Below are 19,795 nucleotides of genomic sequence, written 5' to 3' on the forward strand. Positions count from 1 at the left end.
TGCTGTGTGGTCAGTTGGCAGCTCTGTGCAGGTCAGCTGGGCAGTGGGGGCCCAGGCTCAGTTGACCTCACCCACCTGGGGGAATGGAGAGAGAACTCAGCAATAACTGACTTCTTAGCCTAAAAGCTTCTGCTATAAAAGGAGAAAGAAAAACAAAAACAAAAACAAAACAAAACCCTCACAAAATGCATTGTTTTGGTTCAAAGGTATTGGGTCCATGGAGAAAAATATTTCACAAAAATCCGTTGGTGTTTTGTTTTCCACCTTTTCCCATGAATAAATATTATCCATTAAGAGCCTTGAAAAAGGTGCTTAAATACACAGTGTTATATTTTCTTCCTGTTTTGCATGTGACAACTCGGCCTCTGTGCTGTTCTTGGTCTTGTATTTTCCTCACCCGGGTCTCCAGAAACAACTGCTATTGGGTCTGAGGCTACCCCCTCCAGGCCCTGTCCTGGCACGCAGCCTCTACACCACCCACCCCCCCACCGCCATCCCATCTCCCACCCCCCTCCCTTCCTCTGGCCCCAGAGAGATGCCACGGCCACGGCCACGCCAGCAGCAGTGAACCTCAGGTGCCCTTTGCTGCTTCCTTTTCCTTCCAGGCACAAGTCTCAGTGCTAGGGGTGCAACGGGGCCGGCAGAAAGTGGGGAAGGGAGGGGAGAGAGTGGTGCCAGTGGCCACCCACACGCCAGCCCCCTTCACTCCCACTCCCTGCACGGGCCCTCTGTCCAGTGGTTTTACAAGGCGGAGACCTTGACGACATTGCTGGCTACGGAAGGAATGTTCGTGTTGGGGCCGGGGCTGGCAGGGGGTGGCCGACTTTCCCCCTCTGGGGTTCGCGCTGGGGGGGTGGGGATGCTGATGATGGCTGTGGTGATCTGGGATGTTTTGCAGTTTGGTCTCAGTCCGTCGTCTGCTTTCAAATTAAGGCTGGAGCGACTGAGATAAAAAAAAGAGTGAGTTGGTGATGGTGCTTCTTGCTAGTGTCCCCTAGCGTCCCTGACCCCCCCCACATGTCTAGCTCACGGTAACTAGGAGGAAGCTCCCGCGTCCCTCTGTCTCTGCTTTTGGTAATCAGCCTGTCACTCTCCATTCTAATTATTATTTCTGACAATTGCGAAGTCCTGTATACTGGGCTTTGGAATTCAGAGTATGCGGTTTTTTTTCTCCCTGCCATAGACTGTTTACCTATCCTTTGTGGCATTTGAATTTTGTTTTCCCTGAGTCCCTTGCAACTCACTGGAGGTAGTGGAAAGTGGCCTAAGTATAAGCAGAGAAGGAAGGGAAAAGGTCAGTCTGTGGTTCAAAGTCAGCCTGGGATAAGCCATGTCTAACACAATTGTGAAAATTGTTTCCCTGGGAAAACAATCCGTTCTTTGCACTAGGGGAGGTGTTTTTCTTTGTTTTGTTTTTTTGTTTCCCAGTTACTGTTTCTGGTATCTAACCCCACATTGGGCCTACACCTGCTATGGTACCCTCCCAAGCAAATGAAGGGCCTTTGGGTTAACTTGCAAAGATAAGGAAGGTGGAGGGGGCTCATGCATTACATAAGGGGAAGGAGGGCTCACTTGGGGCTCTCCTAAGGCCGAGGCTGTTCCCTTCTGGGACCGGCAGGACTCAAGCCTTGGGGAGTGATGGGGCTGGAAGCCACCCACCTGGTAGTGAGGGAGGGCTGCTCACTGCCCTGGATGTGGATCGTGCTGAGCTCTTGCATGCTGCGCAGGCGAGTGGCTGGCAGGTTGGAGTTGGGCAGGTGCGTGGTCTTCTTACTACGACGGGAGCAGCAGGTGGTAGTGAGGCCCGGGTGACTAGACAGTGAGGGACTTCTTGTGGACGGGTAGTTCTGCATCGAGCTCTCCATGCAGTTCTGCTCAAACATCTGCTCATCTATGAACTCGTGGTTCTGTGGGAAGCAGAAGGAGAAGAGGTAGGAAAAGGAGATGGGGAAGGAGGGGGATGAGCCCCCGTGCGCCGTGTAGCTGCCTGTCTCTGTCTGGGCGTCGAGAGGAGGGATCCCAGCGGCCTGGAGCATGGAGAAGCATTCGGGAGGGGCGATGTCCCACAGGCATCAAATGCAGAAAGAAAAAGATTCCTATTGGCAGCCCTGGCCATCAGGTGGAAGGGTGGGGACTGCAGCCATTAAATCGTGATGGGACATACACTCCATCTACAGCTTTGAGCTGACGGGACACAGAGGACCTGGAGGGATTTAGTGGCATCCTCAGAGCTAGAAGCAGACTTGACTTACTTTGCAGAGTTTGCACAGGATCTCCTGGAGGTGGCAGGTAAGGAGTCACTGACCCTGGGGAGTGGGTACTCTAGGCAGTCTTGAATGCTGGGTTGGATTTAATGGGTAAGATCCTTATGAATCTTGGGTACGTGTGAGATATAAGCTTTTGAAGGCACTGGATTATTCATGGAATTGGGAGAGCTTTGCTCTTGAAGGCCAGTGGGGTCTGTCAGGGTTATGATTTCTTTAATTTTTTTGTTCCCCCCCCTCCACCTGATTATGGGATGCAGATCCTTAATATATCTGGAGGCACAGGATTCCCTAAGTCAAATGTAAGCAGGGGAAGGAATGTTAACAGCCTCCTGGTGCTGAACCCGGGATAACCGAAAAAAAAGAAAAAAAAAAAAGGCTGTTTGGTCAAGGTGACTAAAAACCTATGGTATTAATGGTCTGGCTGAGGCCGCCATTCTGGAGAGAATAAGCATGAGAAGAGCGTGCAGAGAGAGACCAGCCCTGGCAGCCAGTACCAGGAGCCCCTGCGGAGCTGGGGAAGGGGCCCAGGGACACTCACAGGGGACCAGTATGGCTGCCATGTTCTGCCACCCTCTCTAAGCCCTTGGGGAGGTCAAAGGAGGGAAGCAGAAAAGCAGTCAGGTAGTTCAGCACAAACACCCCAAAGCCTGAGCTGCTGCTGGGAGTGGCAGTAGAGGTAGGAAAAGCCCCAGAAGAATTGATAGCACATGCAGAGAACCAGACCAGGGGGTAAAAAGAGGAGAATCCACAGACTCAGAATATTCAGAGAGAAACACATCAATTGAATTTTTAAAAAAGTGATACCTTGATGGTGGAGGTTCGTACAGATAACAGGGGATCATCCACAAGATAGGACAACCCCTACAGGACAACATGCCAACAGAAGATAAAAACACCATTGATTGTACATTCCAGCATTCCCAAGCTCAGTTCTGACATTCAGTCCCTCCATATCCCAGCATTCCATCTCTTTCACCCCAGCACCCCCGCCCCACAATCCGACATCCACTCCCGCAAATTCAGCATTCCATCCCTTCAATGCCAACATTCCAGCCCCTCAAACCCGAACATCTTTACCCATATCCTTTCAGCTGACACATTCCACCCAGCACATGCAACTTGGAAAGGGCAGTTGGGTCCGGGCCTATCCCGTTGGCAAGCTCTGAGTCTTTGAGAGAAGTTCTAGATATACATAGACAGTTCTTAACAGTAAGACATATTTGAAAAGTCCTGGAAACTAGGGTTCTCCGAGTACTTTCCCATTTGGGAAGCCCTCTTTGGGTTCAACTGCCATCCACAGTATCCACACTTGGCTCACAGTAAGAGTCATCTGACGTCTATTGCCCCTGCACCTAGAGGCCAGGATATGGGACATTCAGAAGTAGAAACTTCCTTCCCTAGGGTGCTGAGCCCTGACCCTGGGCTCTCTGGGGAGGGCGGGCCTAGAAAGAACAGGGAAGGGTTGCACTTTGTCTCTCTTGGGTTGTCCACCCTGACTTCTCCTCTTCCCTACTGTTCCTGGCACTTTTTGCCAAGGGTCCAGGATTGGCCCCACTGCCCTTCCTTTCAGTCTGTTTGTGGGGCACAGGCAACATGCCACATTCCAGCTACAGCATCCTAAACCATGGCTCTATTTTAACAAGAAGTCTTGCAGAATCTGAACTCCCTGGGCGCTGCAGGGTGACTAAGAGGGAGCGGTACCCATACAATCCCTGGCTAGAGAAATATAGGCACCGCCTCCCTCATTCACTGTCCTCTAAGGAGCAGTGTAGGGAGCAAAAGGGACCTACACGTTGCATCAGCCTAGCCCCAGGGACAGGACAAAAACTGATGCCCTTCTCCACTGTCCTGTAGCAACCTAGGATAAATTCAGCCCGAGTTTTGAAGAGTGATGCCCATCCGGACTGAGAAACAGAGGCGGAGCCCTCAGCTCTCAGTAACCATGAAAACACGGCTCTAGGGGCCCTGTGGGGGTGTGCAGAAAAGCTGGGGGCAATGAGCTTCTCTGTTGCTGCAGGACGGAGCTGGCCTCCGACCCTGGAGACTGCGCCCCGCCCCCCTCCTTGGGGTCTTCCTCCTGAGGGTGGACAGAGACCTCGTGGCTACTCTTTGGATCTGAAGGGGACAGACTCGGACATCTGCAGCCTGGGCCCGGGGCGAGGATGCAGGCACAGAGCTCTCCCCTTGTGAGCTCCAGCCCTCAGAGAGGAGGGCGGGAGTCAGGGGTGAGAAGGGGTGCGGCGGGCTGGGACTCACAGTGGTTTTCTCTAGACAGTGCAGCAGGTGGTGGTGCTGGCTCTCGGCGAGTGACGTGCTCTTGCCCACGTGCCCCTCCTCTGGGGTGCCCTAATCAGAAAAGAGGAGAGGCTGCGGATCACGCTGGTGGCTCCTCCCGTCTTCTCCATGTCCTTCGTTTCTCCACAGGAGGTGGGAGGGCCCCAGAAAAATCGGGATGAACCAAATTTCAGGGTCACCAGAGAACATGCTAGCTCTGGAGCTGAGGGCCCTGGGTCTTCAGCTGGGTCCAGGGTAGTGGTGAGAATCCCATGGGAGAGGGTCCGTGGAGGGGTGCTCCCGGGAGAAGGTCTGGAAACATGTCCTTCTTAGGGTTCACACTGGGGCTTTGGGGGTGGTGGTGCCCCTGGAAAGAGAAAAGAAGCCCGTCTCCCCTCCCTCTCCCCAGCCCAGGCCCTGCAGGCACCTACCATCAGCTCCATGGCCTCCGTGAGGAGTCCGTTGCGCTTGCTGTGCAGGTAGGCGTTGGAGCTGCCTGTCTTGGCCACACGGATCCTGGCAAGGCGGGCCTTCTGCGATCGGCAGAGAAAAAAAAGAGTGAGCAAGCCTGAGAGACCAGACAGCGAGCCTGGCAAAGCCAGTGACAGCAGGCCGTCCCGGCACGGCTGCGTTCCCAGGTGATGCCTGATGAAGGGGAGGAAGCGGCTTCTTCCCAGCCACTTACGTACGAATCTCTGTCCGCAGACCCTGGCCCTGGGTCTGAGACTCTGCGTACCCACTCGGTGCAGCCTGGTCCTGGTCAGAGTTCCCAGGGGTCTCTACTCACCTCTCCAGCCTTGGTGCAATCCCGGCAGCAGAAATATCACTCATCAAAGCCCTGCCTCCTCCCAAAAGCTTCATGACCTTTACCTACTCGGTCTCGCACTAGAGTATTTCTCATCTCTAACTGGATCGCCAGCTCTAGAAAGGAGCATGGGTTATCTCACCCAGCTGTAGACCCAGGGCCCCCAGCTCCAGAGCTAGCATGTTCTCTGGTGACCCTGAAATTTGGTTCATCCCGATTTTTCTGGGGCCCTCCCACCTCCTGTGGAGAAACGAAGGACATGGAGAAGACGGGATATCCCGACGCTCCTCGAGGGCCCGGGGCCCTTCCCTGTACCCAGCAGGTGCCCAAACATCAGTTAATTAGGAGAAAAGCAAGGAGTGTGCATCCTGTGCCCTTCAACATGTCTTCACTTCTTCCCTTCTTTCTATTTTGCCCTTAGCACTTATGACTAAGGGAGGATACGGTGTCTGCGTTTACCTTGCCACTGCCTCCCAGAATGTAAATTCCTTGCGGGCAGGAGTTTTCGTTTTGTTCACGGATGTATCCCCATGGCCTGGTAATTTTTAAATCAATAAAAGTCTTTAAAATCGCAGGTCTGTTTTGGGGTGTGGATGCATGCATGGAGGGGCCAATACGTGTCCGTGCTTGTCGGGGGCGAGAGCAGGTGCACACGCGTGTGACGCGGTGGCCCACTGCCTGTGTGTGAGAGAGGGGAGGATGGAACACATTTTCACACACCGCTCTGGCTTTAACTAGGACAACTGGAACGCTCCCCGGCCCCAGCCTCGGAGGCCCCAGCAGGTCCCCTGCAGGGGGGCCGCCGGGTATCTCAAGGCAAGCGTGCATCTGTCCTGCTTGCAGAGGCAGGGGGAGGCGGGACCCACTGGGCACGCCGGCTGCTCCTGTCTTTCCTAATAGCCATAATCAGTGGCATTCCACTGATTTGGGAGGGGCTTTGGGAGAAGGGTTCCTGCTGGTTTACAGAAATGCAGCCAGAGTCTGGGCTCCTGCAGATCTATGTAGAAGCACCATAATCAGTGGCATTCCACTGATTTGGGAGGGGCTTTGGGAGAAGGGTTCCTGCTGGTTTACAGAAATGCAGCCAGAGTCTGGGCTCCTGCAGATCTATGTAGAAGCAGCTCTAGGTCCATGCCGCTGGAAGCAAAGGAGCCCACAGGGACTCACAGGTGATCCTGGGCCAGAGGAGCCCCTCCCCTGCCTTTGTGAAAGTCCGCTGTAACTTCGCCATGGACTCCGAGCAGGACAACAGGCCTTGGGAAACTGTGGCAATTTCCGTGTCTCCGTCTACCTCTCCCCGGCAAGGGGAAGCATCCCTTCCGAGTGTCCTGCTGGGCTGTCGCGTGTGCTAAAAAGAGGCCAGGGAGTCGGCTTCAGGCTGTCAACGGAAGCACAAGGACACACTAGGTCTCTGGTTTCCTGTGGCCTGCGTGTCCCCACGGGGACAGCTCGACTCCCTTTCCTCGCTTCTGAATACGGGGAAGAGGCCAGGGCTTGGGCCCGGCGGATCTGCCTGTGAGTCGGAGGGAGAGCGCTTCTCTAGATGGTGAGAGCGGAAAGGGGGATCCGGCTGGGAAAGGATGACAAGGAAAGCGAGGAAGCCCTGTCAGTCCTCTTCTCTCTGGGCCAAGAACTTTCATCCCAGGCCCAGGACCGCGCCAGCCCTACCTCAGCGACAGGTCTACATTCAAGCACGTTGCTCATCATTTGAGGATGCGGCTGTTATTGCCTTGGGTGAGGACTGGGTGTTGAGAGCTGCATATGGAAATCCAATTGTGTCAAGCTCATTATAGCCTTCTAAAATTTGCGCCACTTAGAGCCAGACCTTTCTCGTATCTGGGGTCTGTCTTCATTACTTTCTAGAGATGAAAGATTCTCCTGTTCTCCTTTGTGGCACTTCTTTTAATCTTATCTTACCCTGGGCTCTATTAAAGCAACAGATTGTCATATCAAATGCACAACACTGTTTAATCATTTCCCACACAGGATAAAGAGGTTTGCAATATATTTACAGAACCATACCCGGCACGTGAAATTTGGTGAGGATTTCTCGTTTGACTTTGAGCTCCTGAGAGCCAGAGTCTGGGTTACGCATATTTTTATCTTCGGCGTCTGACACAGGGCTGTGCACGGAGCAGGCATTCAAGCCAGGCTGGTGAGGACCCAGGAAGGAGAACGGTCCTTCCCAGTCGGTCAGGAATCCATTAATAAGGCCCTGGTCATGGGCCCATCCCTGTGTGGCCTGGTCAGCCTCTCCCTCCTCCACTGGCCAGGAGCACAACGTGAGAGGTTTAAAGAGAATGTGGCCGTCATCTAGGCTATTTTGAAGACAAGAAAATGGAGGCTACGAGGGGAAGTAACTTCTCCAGGACAAAGCAGCAAGGCTGGTGGGGGGGCGGGGCTTCTGCTCAGGTCTCTCTACCTTCGGGCCAAATGCTGCCTCCATAACAGCCCTCTTCCTGAATTTCAACGCCTGCCAGGCAAGTTTCTAAACTGGATGACGACTGCCTTCGGCTCAGGTCATGATCCTGGAGTCCCTGGATCGAGTCCCGCATCGGGCTCCCTGCTCTGCGGGGGGTCTGCTTCTCCCTCTGACCCTCCCCCCTCTTGTGCTCTCTGTCTCTCATTCTCTCTCTCTCAAATAAATAAATAAAATCTCTAAACTGGATGAGCTAGGCCCAGGAAGTTGCAGTTTCAGCAGGGATGGAGATTCCAGGGTTGGAGGAGAGGTCTGGAAGGAGGATGCTCCCACTCTCGGTATGATTCCAGGTGCTGTCTGGGTCACGAGTATTGACATGTCTTGCCCCGGAGAGTCAGGAGAAGGAAAAAGAGGGAGACATGGGAAAAGCCACAGGAGAACACGGCCAATTGCACTCTCGGGCGTTCATCCCAGAGAAATGAAAAGTTACGTTCACACAGAAACCTGTTCACGAATGTTCACAGCAGCTTTACTTGTAACAACCAAAAACGTGGTTTGTATAGTCCCATGGCACGGGATACATCTATGCCATGGGATACGGCCCAGCAAGAAAAAGGAATGGACTATTGATACTTATAAACCTGGATGCATCTGCAGGAATTATGTGAAATGGAAAAAAACAAAACAGAAGACAACCTCCAAAGGTTACCTACTGCACGAATCCATTTATGTAGCATTTTTGAAATGAAAACATTGAGTAAATGGAGGATAGGTAAATGGTTGCCGGGGGTTAGGGATGGGGTAGAGGTAGGGTGGAAGGAATGCTTATGGTGCTGGAACGGTTCAGCACCTTGACCGAGGTGATGGAGGCATGAAGCTGCCTGGCATCAAACTTCACACACACTCCCACACATGAGTACACGTAATACTAGGGAAGTCTAGAATAGGATTCGTGGATTGTATCAACATCCATACCTGGGTAGTGATAATCTTATAACTTATATGTGAATCTATGCTTAGCTCAGTAAAAATCCAGATGTTCCCTTCTCTCTGTCCACTGCTAGACGTGCTAGACGTCCTTACTCGATCTTCAATTCACTTGGCTTCGAGAACCTAGCCTCTGAAGCCAAGAGTTGCGGAGTTCGTTTCAGTAACAACCCCAAGCAAACCAGTTGTGATGGGAAACGGTGACAACTTCTTAAGCCTTCCCTTTACAGCGGAGGCAGGGGGAGCTTTTTCCTTCAGGGCTGTCTAGCTCCTGAGTGTGTGGTCTGGGCTGAGAACTACCAGCTTCCCTGACCTCCTCCCTGTCCCATGTCTCCACCGCCACGAAGTCTCCTGTACCTGCCTTCCTTGCTTTGCAGCGACAGACTCAGCGCTGGAAGCAGGCAGTATTCTTGTATTCTTTTTTTTTTTTTGCCTCTTGCAAGCAGCCCAAGGTGAAAGAGACAGAGCCAGCAACCTTGAGGGGAGACAGTATCCAGGCGAGGTGAAAACACTGTAAATATTTACTCTGACTTCAAAGGGAGAGGGGAGAGGGTGGGGGGAGGCAGAAGGGAGGGAGTGTGGGCTTTAGCAGCTAGAAGGAGGGACGCACCAAGGCTGATTCCTTCTGCATTGTGATCACACAGGATGAGCTTTGTAAGGTCCTGGTGGAAATGATCACTGTTCCGTTCTTTGCAGGGGTAAAACGGCAGGGGATGTGATGCTCTGAGAGGTGGGTAAGGGTGTGGGCACACGGAGGGAAAGGTAGCTGCGGGAGCACTTTATAGCCCAGCCTGCCTGGGCACAGCGGTAGGCTAGCGTGTGAGCTGGGGATTCCTTTGACCCTACCCCGCTGGACCAGATAGCTGTGTCAGCCCAGCCCCTGGGGGGTGGGGTTGCTCTAGGACCCCTGGTCCTTTCTTGAGGACAGCATAATGAATTTAGATATTGTCCAACATTTACCAGCTGACTCGAACAGGAGAAGGAGATAAGACTTCTATTTCTGGGTGGCTAGCAGGGGGTGGGCGTGGGGAGGCCTGGGCCTTGGGTGAAGAGGTAGGAAATGGGTGCCGGAGCAGAGGGAGAGGACAGCACAGAGGGAGAAGATCGATCTGAGTCAGGCTGGCAACATTCAGAGCCAGGTCAAGATAAGTCAAAAGGTATCTCAACCCGGGCTGGGGGCGTGACCATGAGGGCACGCAAAAGGGGCTATGCTGGAAGTGGGAACCAACTGGATTCATTATATAACTGCGTAACATATATTATTAAGTATTATTGTATGTAAATTACCATACGTTTCAGAGCTAACGTTCATGAACGTTGTGACTTCATTTCAGACAGCGTATACAGATGTGTTCTGAAATTCTGGATTCCTCTGATATGTCAAGGAAGACCTGCTACTTGGTGTTACCCCTGTAAATGGGAGGCCAGTAGTAGGGACCGTGGGGGAGGAAACCACCAGCCACACACACACGGCCTAACACACCGCAGGTGCAGGAAATACTTGCGGAATGAATGAATGACAGAAAGAATAAAATAAGGACATGAAATCTCTGGCCCCCGTTAAGTGGCTCTCTCAACGAGGTCCCCCATCCACCGTACCCAGAAAGGCTCTGACCGAACCTCCTGGAGGTTGGGTGGCTGCTGAAGGGGTACCTATTTCAGCCCAGATCAGAAGAGAAATGGAAAACGGGCCCCGTAGTGCTCCCCTTTCCTGATAGGAAGCTGACAAAAGTCACGACCCAAGAACCTTCACGAGCCAGATGCCCTGAGAACGCACCAAAGCCTTCAGCCAGTCTTCCTTTGGCATGGGGGCATTTGACTGCCCTGCCTTCTTAAGCAGTGTATACTGGACATCACCACAAACTATTCTCAGGACCAGTGTCTACTCTCCTGGTCATCAACAGCAGTTCTGTGCCTGAACCGCAAACACCCCGAGCTGACCAAAGCATGTCGTGCCTTTTGTTCTGGAACTCAGCGGCCTCAGAATGTTCTTCTTTCAGAGTATTCGCTTTTCTTCTCAGCAAATTTCTGTTCTGTCCCTATGTTTTGTATCGGCTAGCAGAGGGTATTGGAGAGCAATTACGTGCCCCAGTAAGCTCCTGGCAGGGACAGGGAGGGGTCCGGGGCACGGAGTGTTGGTGGCTGAGGTCTTGAAGGGGAAGCCAGGGCTCAAGGAAATTGCACAGAACATCCAGGAGGGAGAGAGTCAGCTTATGGATGATTGAGGACTTGTTGCACTTTGCAGCTGGCTGGGGCTCGGACTTGGAATGCAGGACACTGGTCAGTAGGAAGGGACACAAAGCTGCCTTACCTTCAGAAGCCGGAGGCTGGGGGGTCAGCCCCAGAAGTCCAGGCCTGGCGACCTGACTGTGACCATGGCACAAGGCCCAAAGCAGAGGGCCAGGCCCCGTCTGAGCCCCCCAGGCTGAGTCTTACCTTTTGTGCCCTGCGTTTATCGGCTCTCTGATTCTGGTGGTAAATCCGGCTGAAGTTGGAAACGATCACAGGGACCGGCAGGGCAATGACCAGGACACCACTCAGGGAGCAGATGGAGCCAAAAATCTTCCCTGCAATTGTCTTGGGCACCATATCTCCATATCTGAGAGAGAGAGAGAGAGAGAGAGAGAGAGAGAGAAACAGGTGTGAGGAAGAGGGGACACTGGGGAAAAAAGCCAGGCCTCCCTGCCCATCACTCACCCATCCATCCACCTATCCATCCATCCACCTATCCATCCATCCATCCATCCATCCATCCATCCATCCATCCACCCCTTCATTCAACAGTTGTTTGAAGTGCCTACTCCATGCCTACTCTGACCTGGGAGCGAACAAAACAGACAAGATCCCTGCGTTCCCAGAGGCAACCACCTACAAGGGGAAGACCATTAAACAAATAAGGGAACACATAAAAACACTGACTCGTCGTTATTTCTATGAAGAGAAGAGAGACGGGTGCTGTGCCAGGCGGGGGCAGTGTGGCCAGGAACGGCCTCTCTGAGGAGCTGACATTTCAGCTGAGATCTAAAGGTAAAGGATCCAGCAGGCAATGGGGAAGAGTGTGCCAGGCAGAGGGAACAGAAAGGCAGAGGCCCTGAGGAAGGAGGGAGCATGGCAGGCTCTGGGCATGACTGCAGGCCTGCTGGTGGGGAGACAGGGGTGGAGGGTAGCTACAAAAGGAGGTCAAGGCCACCCCACAGAGTGTGGATTTTGGGCCAAGTGCCATGAGCAGCCACAGATGCAGATTAGGAAGAAAAGCAGCACAATCTCATTTATGTTCATAAAAAAACAAATAATAAACCCACCCTCTATTCACGTGGAGACATAATACACAAAGCCCTTCTGCACGCTTACCTCCCACCAGCTCCATGGACCCTGTGAACTTTGTGTCCTCAGCCCCACTGTGCAGATGCGGGAAGTGAGGCTCACAGGCCGGGGGACTGCCCACGCTGGGGGAGAGGCTGGGATCAAAACCCATTCCTCTTGCTTTCATCTGTTTTCTACCAACCACACCATCTCAGAGGGCAGCCGTGAGCTCCAAAACTCAGCCCCCTAAGCCGCGCAGCCACTTTGGGACGGCGCCAGCTCATCTCAGAGCTCAGAGAGTCTCTCCTAAGTGCTTCCCACCCTGGTGGCTGCCCCGGGGGGACCAGCTGGGCCTGGCTCCTGCTCAGCCCCAGGCAGGCAGGCCAGAGCCTCTCTCCTTTGATCAATAAGGTACTCTCAGCAGTGGTTAAGTGTTTAGCCTCTTCTTTATTGAGATAAATTAAAGGCTTCATTAGGCAAAAGCTGTGATGACTCCTTTGGCCAAAGCCAGAAACACCTTCCCCCCCTCACCCCTGTGTGTGTCTGGAGCAGAAGCAGGGGGAGGAGGACCAGGAATTGCTGCCACAGAAATCTTGAGGCTCACAGTCCCTTGTCCTGAGGGGACCCAGGTGCCCTGAGGACGCAGAGAAGAAGAAGGGGATAGGGCGGATCTTTTCCAGAGTGTGACGTCCTCCAATCCTAAGCACCTAAGGGCTCCGTGGACCATATGCCAGCCGTTGACACATATTTGGTGAGTGAATGAGTGACCTCATTTAAGGCTCTCGACACCCTGTGAATTAGGCTCCTCTTCTGTGAACGCTCTTCCTTCTCCTTCGGTGTCTCGGCCCTTTGTCCTGGCCTCAAGCTCTCTCTGTCATGCCACTGACGCCAAGCCCGAGGCTGCTCTTTCGGGGAACGCTGACGTTAGGCTCTCTGGCTCCGCCATGCTGCCCAGGAGGGGCCTCTGGGGGTGTGTGGTCGAGAACCTGGCCTCCAGACGCAGGCGACCTGGGTTCCAGCCCCACCCAGCTCACCATCAGATCACCGCACGACCTTGGGGGAATGTGACTTTGGGCCTCAGCCTCTCCTTGTCTGTCAAGGGGAGATAGAACGAGTAACCTGGGCCACGGTCCTCTTGCGACAGGTGCACCTCCATGAACCACACACACCATTACTTTGACCCAGGCGTCCCGGAAACCGTGGTCTCTGTGGCTGGGAAACTCTAAAAACACAGCTGATTGTGCCGTGGGCAACTAATCCTGATGGTGAAGGAAAGGGGGGTTGCCCCTGGAGGCGAATGATGTTAGCGGGGATTTTCGGGGATGTGACTGAAAGGTGGACATTGGGTGGAAACGAATCGTGGCAGGAGAATGTAACACAGTGTCAGAAAGCCTCCATTTGGGGGTGATGGCGGCTGGTGAAAAATGCTACGGACACAGAAAGGTGGTTTTATCCACTGGAAGAAAGAGTGAGGAGTAGAGCCGAGCCTGCTGCTGGTGCAGATGGTGTGCTGGTAACAGACGATTGAGCAAAAGCAGGACAACTCAACTCCCGTGCGCTCTCTGCCTTCTCCACCCAGAAGAACAGGCTTTATCTTGGAAAGGCTGAGGCAAATGTTGGGGGGAAAGGATGCGGAGCTCGAGGGCAGGGAGGGGCGAGCGGGCGAGCGCCCAGCTGTCTTCAGTGGAGGCACCTCACAGGCCCACCTGGATCCCACCCCAGGAGACAGGAGGGATGCACAGATGGAGTTGTGGAGCATTGCCCATGACGGCTGAAAAATCATGGCGCGGCGCAGAAATACGGAGAGACTGAAGCCTGCAAACGGCTGTGTTGGTGTTTTTGAACACGGAGCGGGGGGGGGGGGGGGGGGGGGGGAAGAAGTCTGAGAAGCCACAGACCAACAGGCTGGGCACCCATCAATTCTGCCATCAAAGTGCTGGCAGAACCTGAGAGCAAATATTAAGTGGACAGCTTGTGAACACTTGGAAAATAAGCCGTATTGCTCACTAGGCATGCGTCTTGCCAAATTAACCTGATTTCTTGTTTTGGGAGGGTTCGCTGGCTGGTGGATCAGGGGACTGCTGCATCATGATTTTAGCAAGATGTGTTCTTGTCCCAGTTCCTCATACCCTTGACAAGCTGGAGGAATGGATGTGAATGGCAGTGCGGTCAGGAGGGGCTGAACAGACACCTTCGGGCACTTTCCAAAGACGACCAACAGCGGTCCTATGCCAGCAAAGGAAGTTCATGGCTTTTGCGTTAGAAGGCTCTCCTTTAGTGAAAGGGTAAATAAGTAAATGAAATAAAGAATGGATCGAGAGCTCGGTCTCCAGTGGTGTGTTCCAGAATTTCTCTACAACTTATGTAAAGCCAGAGGGAGGCAGCACGGCCTAATGATTGAGAGAGGAGACTGGCGACAGGTCCCAGGTTGATCCCCGGCCCCACATTACTTAGGGGTTAAGTGACCTTGGGAAAGTTATTTAAGTGGAGCTGCTACCCATATAAAATCGGTTTCATATACCTAACTTACAGGGTTGTTGCAATAATTAATGAGATGTTTCAGGAGAGGCACTTAATGTTGTCTCTGGGTAAACGTAAATTCTCTATAAATAGCCAGTGCAGTGGGCACGTCTGGTTTTGTCTGCTAATGGCCTACCCAGCCAGGAACTGTGCCCTCCCCACCATTATGACATAAACTCTGTCCAGAGGAGCTGCCATATTCTTACAAACCCTCCCTTCTGCCCCTGCTCCCACTGGGCACGGTTAACAGGTTCAGAATGAGGCATCTGACTCACGCTGGGCCATGAGCTCCTCTCCTGGATTCATTTGTTAACAACTTTACTGACATATAACTTATATATCATACAATTCATCCATTTAAATCATACAATTCAAAATTTTTAAAAAAGATTTTATTTATTTATTTGAGAGAGACAGAGTACGCATGAGCAGGGGGGAGGGGCAGAAGGAGAAGGAGAAGCAGGCTTCCCACTGAGCAGGGAGCCCGATGTGGGACTCGATCCCAGGACCCTGGGATCATGACCTGAGCTGAAGGCAGAGACATAACCGACTGAGCCACCCAGGTGCCCACGATTCAATATTTTTCAGTGTATTTACTGAGTTGTGCTACCATCACGACAGTCTAATTTTAGAACATTTTCATCACCTCCATCCCCCAAAAAACCTCACACCCATTAGCAGTGAGGGATCATCCCCCCCCGCACCCCTCAGCCCTAGACCACCACTAAATTACTGTCTGTCTCTATAGATTTCCTTCTTTTGGACATTTCATATCAATGGAATCCTACAATACATGGCCTTCTGTGTCTGCCTTCTTTCACTTAGTGTGACGTGCTAAGGCTTCGAGGCTCATCCCTGTTGTAGCAGGGGCCACTATTTCAACCCTTTTGATTGCTGAATAATATCCCATTGTACGGATGTCCCGCAATTTGCTCTTTCACCCATCTGTTGATGGACGTTTGGGTCCTTTCCACTCTGGGGCTATTACGAATACTTTCTGCTCTGAAGAATTGTGTATGCGTCTTTGTGTGGAAAGATGTTTTCCTTTTTCTAGGAGTCACATGGCAACTGCATGTTTAACAGTGTAGGGGTCTGCTGAACTGTTTTCTAAAGTGGCTGCACCACGTCGCATTCCCACCAGCACTAAATTAGGGCTCCACTCCCTCCATATGTTCACCAACACTTGTTACTATTTGTCTTTTGAGTCTAGCCATCCTAGTGGGTGGGAAGTGGTATCTCACTGTGGTTTTGATTTGCATTTCTCCTGCTGGCTACTTATATGGAGCGACGCCTTCCCTCCCCTGGAGTGCTACCTTTGCGATGAGACCAATCTCTTCACAGAGGGTTGACCCCAGGCTGTGGTCAGAGAGGGAGCAGGCTGACGCGGAGAAAGAGGTGAGAAGTGGAAAAGGGGCTCTGATGGAGTCCGAGTTCCTGTCCTGATTCTGAGGGCCAGCTTTACTGTCACATTCCCTGTGGCTTAACTGTTCAGTCCTTCTTCTGAGTCTGCGCACCAACAAATTCTTGTTTCTGTTTTAACGTTCTTCCACTCGGATCCCATAATAAGGACGACGGTGATGGTGTTGATCAGGGTATTGCTGCTGATGATTATTTTTACAATTAATTTCCTTTATTGAAGTATAGCTGACATACAATAGCCTATTAGTTTCAGGCATGCATCATAGAGATTCGATATTTTTATACATGACGCAATGATCCCCATGATAAGTGTGGTCGCCATCTGACATGGTACAAAGTTATGACCATATTGACTATTCTCTATGCTGAACATGACATCCCTGTGACTTATTTCTTTCACAACTGGAAGTTTGTACCTCTTAATCCTCTTCATCTATCCCACCTATTTCATCCGTTGGATACTCTGGTAATCAACAGTTTGTTTCCTTTTTCCATGAGTCTGTTTCGGTTGTGTTTGTTTGTTCGTTTGTTTTGTTTTTTAGATTCCACATTTAAGTGAAATCACACTCTGTCTGCCTTTCTCTGTCTGCTGCTGATTATTTTTAAGCAAGCTCTTCAAATTTCTAAATGACAGTGCTACTATGAATTGAGGTCTTTCGGAGTCAAAAGGATTTTAACAGGTTGTAATCATGGGTGAAACCAGTCAGATTAATTCCAACAAAGATGAATGACAACACCAGCATTTTGATTCAAATAATCAATGACTTGTATAGCTGATGGGAAAAGCCAGCTTAAAAGCCATCCATGTTAAAAATCACCAGGGAAATTTAACTTCAACACAGCCACCAGCGTAATGCCCCTGCTAAAAACTATGCCACCGGACTGGACTGATGGGCAGGACTGATGGGAGTACAGTGCCCAGAAAGAGGGAGTAGGTGTTGGTACTTGCCCGTTGGGACAGACCACCTCTAGGCTGCTGTGTGGAGTTCGGGGCATTATATATTCTACAGGAAATTGATTAACTGGATCACGTCCAGAGAAGGGAGGTTGGGATGGTGAATTGTCTGGAAGTCCTCTCATAGGGGAAACAGTCAAAGGACCAGGAACATTTGGCCTAAAGAAGAGGGGATGGGGAATGGAAGGGTGGATGGGAATAATGTATGGGAGCCTGCGTAGGGAATTTTATCTGCATTCATGGGTCTCACAGTAACCCCATCCTTAGGAGCATGGAGCCCATGTCCAGAGAGGACAGCGAAGTGTTTAATGCCCTCAAGCAGTGAGGGGCAGAACTGGCTGGGTTAAAGCCCAGGTCGGTTTGTTCCCAGTGCCCTGCTCTGTCCTTCAGATCCGGCTCCTTGGGGGGCTGTGGGGGGATGGGGGTGAGGATGGTCGTGGGGAAGGGCTCTGGGGAGTCAGCTGGAGGTCACCCACTTCTCTGCCTCTGACGCCTCAGTGGCAATGGTCCCACGTAGGTTAAAAGTATGGACTCGGAGGCAAATCCTGGTCCTGCCACTTGTTAGCTGGGTGACTTTGAGCAAGTCACTTAACTTCTTCAACCACGGCGCCTGGGACGGATAAAATAATAGTACCTACACTTCACAGGGTTGTTGTGAGAGATTAGTGAGGTCCGATGTGGAAAATGCTCAATTCGGGCACACAGGAAGAACCTTATTGATGTTTATTAAACAAATCCAGGGCCCAGACCACCGGGCCTTCTAGACTGGGCATCAGCAAAAGCCTCCTCGCCGGACTTCTCACTTCTACTCTTCCCTTTTAATTCCCAAAGAACCACATTCTTAAAATGCAAATCCAAGCATGTCCTTCCCCGGCTCAAACTTTAATAAATGTTGGTGGAATGTGTGAGTTAATGAATAAAACATACCTTGCAACATTGTGGCAAAGACTACATGCTTGTTACACAGTAAACACTCATTAAAGAGCAGCTAATTATGACCGCAACATCCACGCTGGGCAGTGGCCTTGGCCCCGGGGCCTCCTGGGTCCCACCTGGGCAGGAGCTCTGAGGTGCAGGATCTCTAAGTCCTAATGGCATCTATGGCCTATTTTCTATGTGGAATTTTGAGGAAAGAAAGGGGTGAGAAAAGAAAAAAAGAAAATGTCATGGCCTAGAAAAAAAAATTCAAGCCTTAGCCTTATTTCCTTTTTGTCTTCCTTTTCTCCTGCAAATAAGGCCTCCCTTCCCCCACCCCTCATCCTGGCTCTGAGAGGGGAGGAAAGGAAGGGATGAGAAAAAGCCCCTCCAGGAGGGAGACTCCCAGGGACAGAGGAGCTATGGTGCTCACCCCAGATTTAGGACTCACACGCAGACCTCACCTGGGGCCACCCTGTGGCAGCTGTCTGCCCCTGGACCCTGGGGCGGGGGTGTTGCTCAGGCACTCAGTACCCCTCTGTCCACCCCTCTCTCCCAGCACATTCTCGGTAATCCACAGCGATGGCTGGGCTGTGGCAAGAACAGGGAAGCTTACCCTCCTAATATGGAAGGCTAATTAATTTGTATTAGGGTTTAGGGATAATTAAACTTTTTATCTGAACTTAAGCTGCACAAACCACCCGCCTTGTACAATTAATTGCTGCCTTCATTTCCTCCTCCAGGTGCTGAGAGGTAAGTGGGAGCCAAGCTCCCTGCTCTGATTCCGCCTGCCTCTCAGGCAGGGGCGAGGCTTCACATCTGGCAGGGAGTCCCTTCTTTACTGAAGGCCAGACACTGCCCATTCGGGGCCCAGCTGCTGGGAGCTCCGCCAAAGAGACGTGTCTTTGATGAGTTCCCACAAGGGGGACGTCTCCACCTCATGGCACACCCGCTCCTGCACCCACCTTCTCCACTGGGAGGCCCCTGAACTTGGCTTCCTCCTCTGCTTCCAGACCCTTGGGACTGGGGATGCAGATGGGGGATGGAAGCTGCCCTGTGATGGGTAGGGTCAGGGTGGGGAGACATGTTCTCAGAGCAGGCTGGGCACCATGGCAAGTTCCAGGGACTCAGACCCCTGTGGTCACCTCCTTGTCCAGGGCAAAGGACAATGGCAGACTACCCTGGGGGACACTAGAACACCAGCCTGGCTGATGAATTCATCCCTTGACAAACCTCTGGTCAGCCTCTTTTCATGTCCAGATCCCCTCCCATGGAGTAGGACTGCTGTAACTGTTTTTCTTTCTTTTATTTGAGCTCTTATGTCATGCCAAGTACTGCAAATACATGATCTCTCTCCTTCCAGCAAACCTAAGAAATAGATGCAATTATTATGCCCATTTTCCTGATGAGGAAACTGAAGCACAGAGTGGTTAAGTAATATGCCCAAGGTCACTTGGCTAGCCAGGGGCAGAACCAGGTCTCTTAAACTCCAAAGTCCCTACACATAACTACTAGTCCCTATAGCCCAAAGCCATGGTCCCTGAGGAGCCAACATGGCGGGCAGAAGTTTCGTTAGAGAGCAAGGGGGGCCCTTCAGAGCTGATTGCATCTACGGCAGCTGCCTAGCCATACCCCTACGAATGACTTTAGCCCTATGCTCTCGATATTCAAGGAGGGGGACTTGGAAAATCAAATGAAAGCCTCATGTCACTATTCTCTTCTACCCCATGCCTCTTCCTCCATCCCCAGCCCCCTAAAAAAAAATCAACCCACATCTCTGGTCATGTTCCTGCAGCCAGGCACTCTCCTGGGTTCACCCACAAAGTGGCCCCAGTGGTGAGCCAGGAGCCAAAAGAATGGGTTGGCATTTGGAACCTCAAGTTTCCTCAGAAGACCCCATCTGGGGGTGGACCCGGAGGGGAGAACTGAGG

The 19,795-nt window shown here is 52.0% G+C and overlaps 1 protein-coding gene across 2 annotated transcripts in view; it reads right to left on the bottom strand.

The window, feature by feature from the left end:
* Positions 1-681: 681 nt before the first annotated feature.
* KCND3 (potassium voltage-gated channel subfamily D member 3) overlaps positions 682-19,795 on the bottom strand; it is a 199,114-nt gene continuing 180,000 nt past the window's right edge. The window contains exons 2-7 of one of the 2 annotated variants that reach the window (XM_021690096.1): positions 11,189-11,351; positions 4,973-5,074; positions 4,524-4,613; positions 3,072-3,128; positions 1,660-1,907; positions 682-943 (exon numbers count right to left, since the gene is read on the bottom strand). In XM_021690096.1, coding sequence (XP_021545771.1) covers positions 742-943; positions 1,660-1,907; positions 3,072-3,128; positions 4,524-4,613; positions 4,973-5,074; positions 11,189-11,351 — 862 coding nt within the window. In that variant the 3' untranslated portion in view covers positions 682-741. The remainder of the gene's footprint in view (positions 944-1,659; positions 1,908-3,071; positions 3,129-4,523; positions 4,614-4,972; positions 5,075-11,188; positions 11,352-19,795) is intronic. The other variant, XM_021690097.1, reaches the window with a different exon arrangement.

The sequence above is a fragment of the Neomonachus schauinslandi genome, chromosome 4 (assembly GCF_002201575.2).
Source record: "Neomonachus schauinslandi chromosome 4, ASM220157v2, whole genome shotgun sequence".
NCBI classification, from domain to species: domain Eukaryota; kingdom Metazoa; phylum Chordata; class Mammalia; order Carnivora; family Phocidae; genus Neomonachus; species Neomonachus schauinslandi.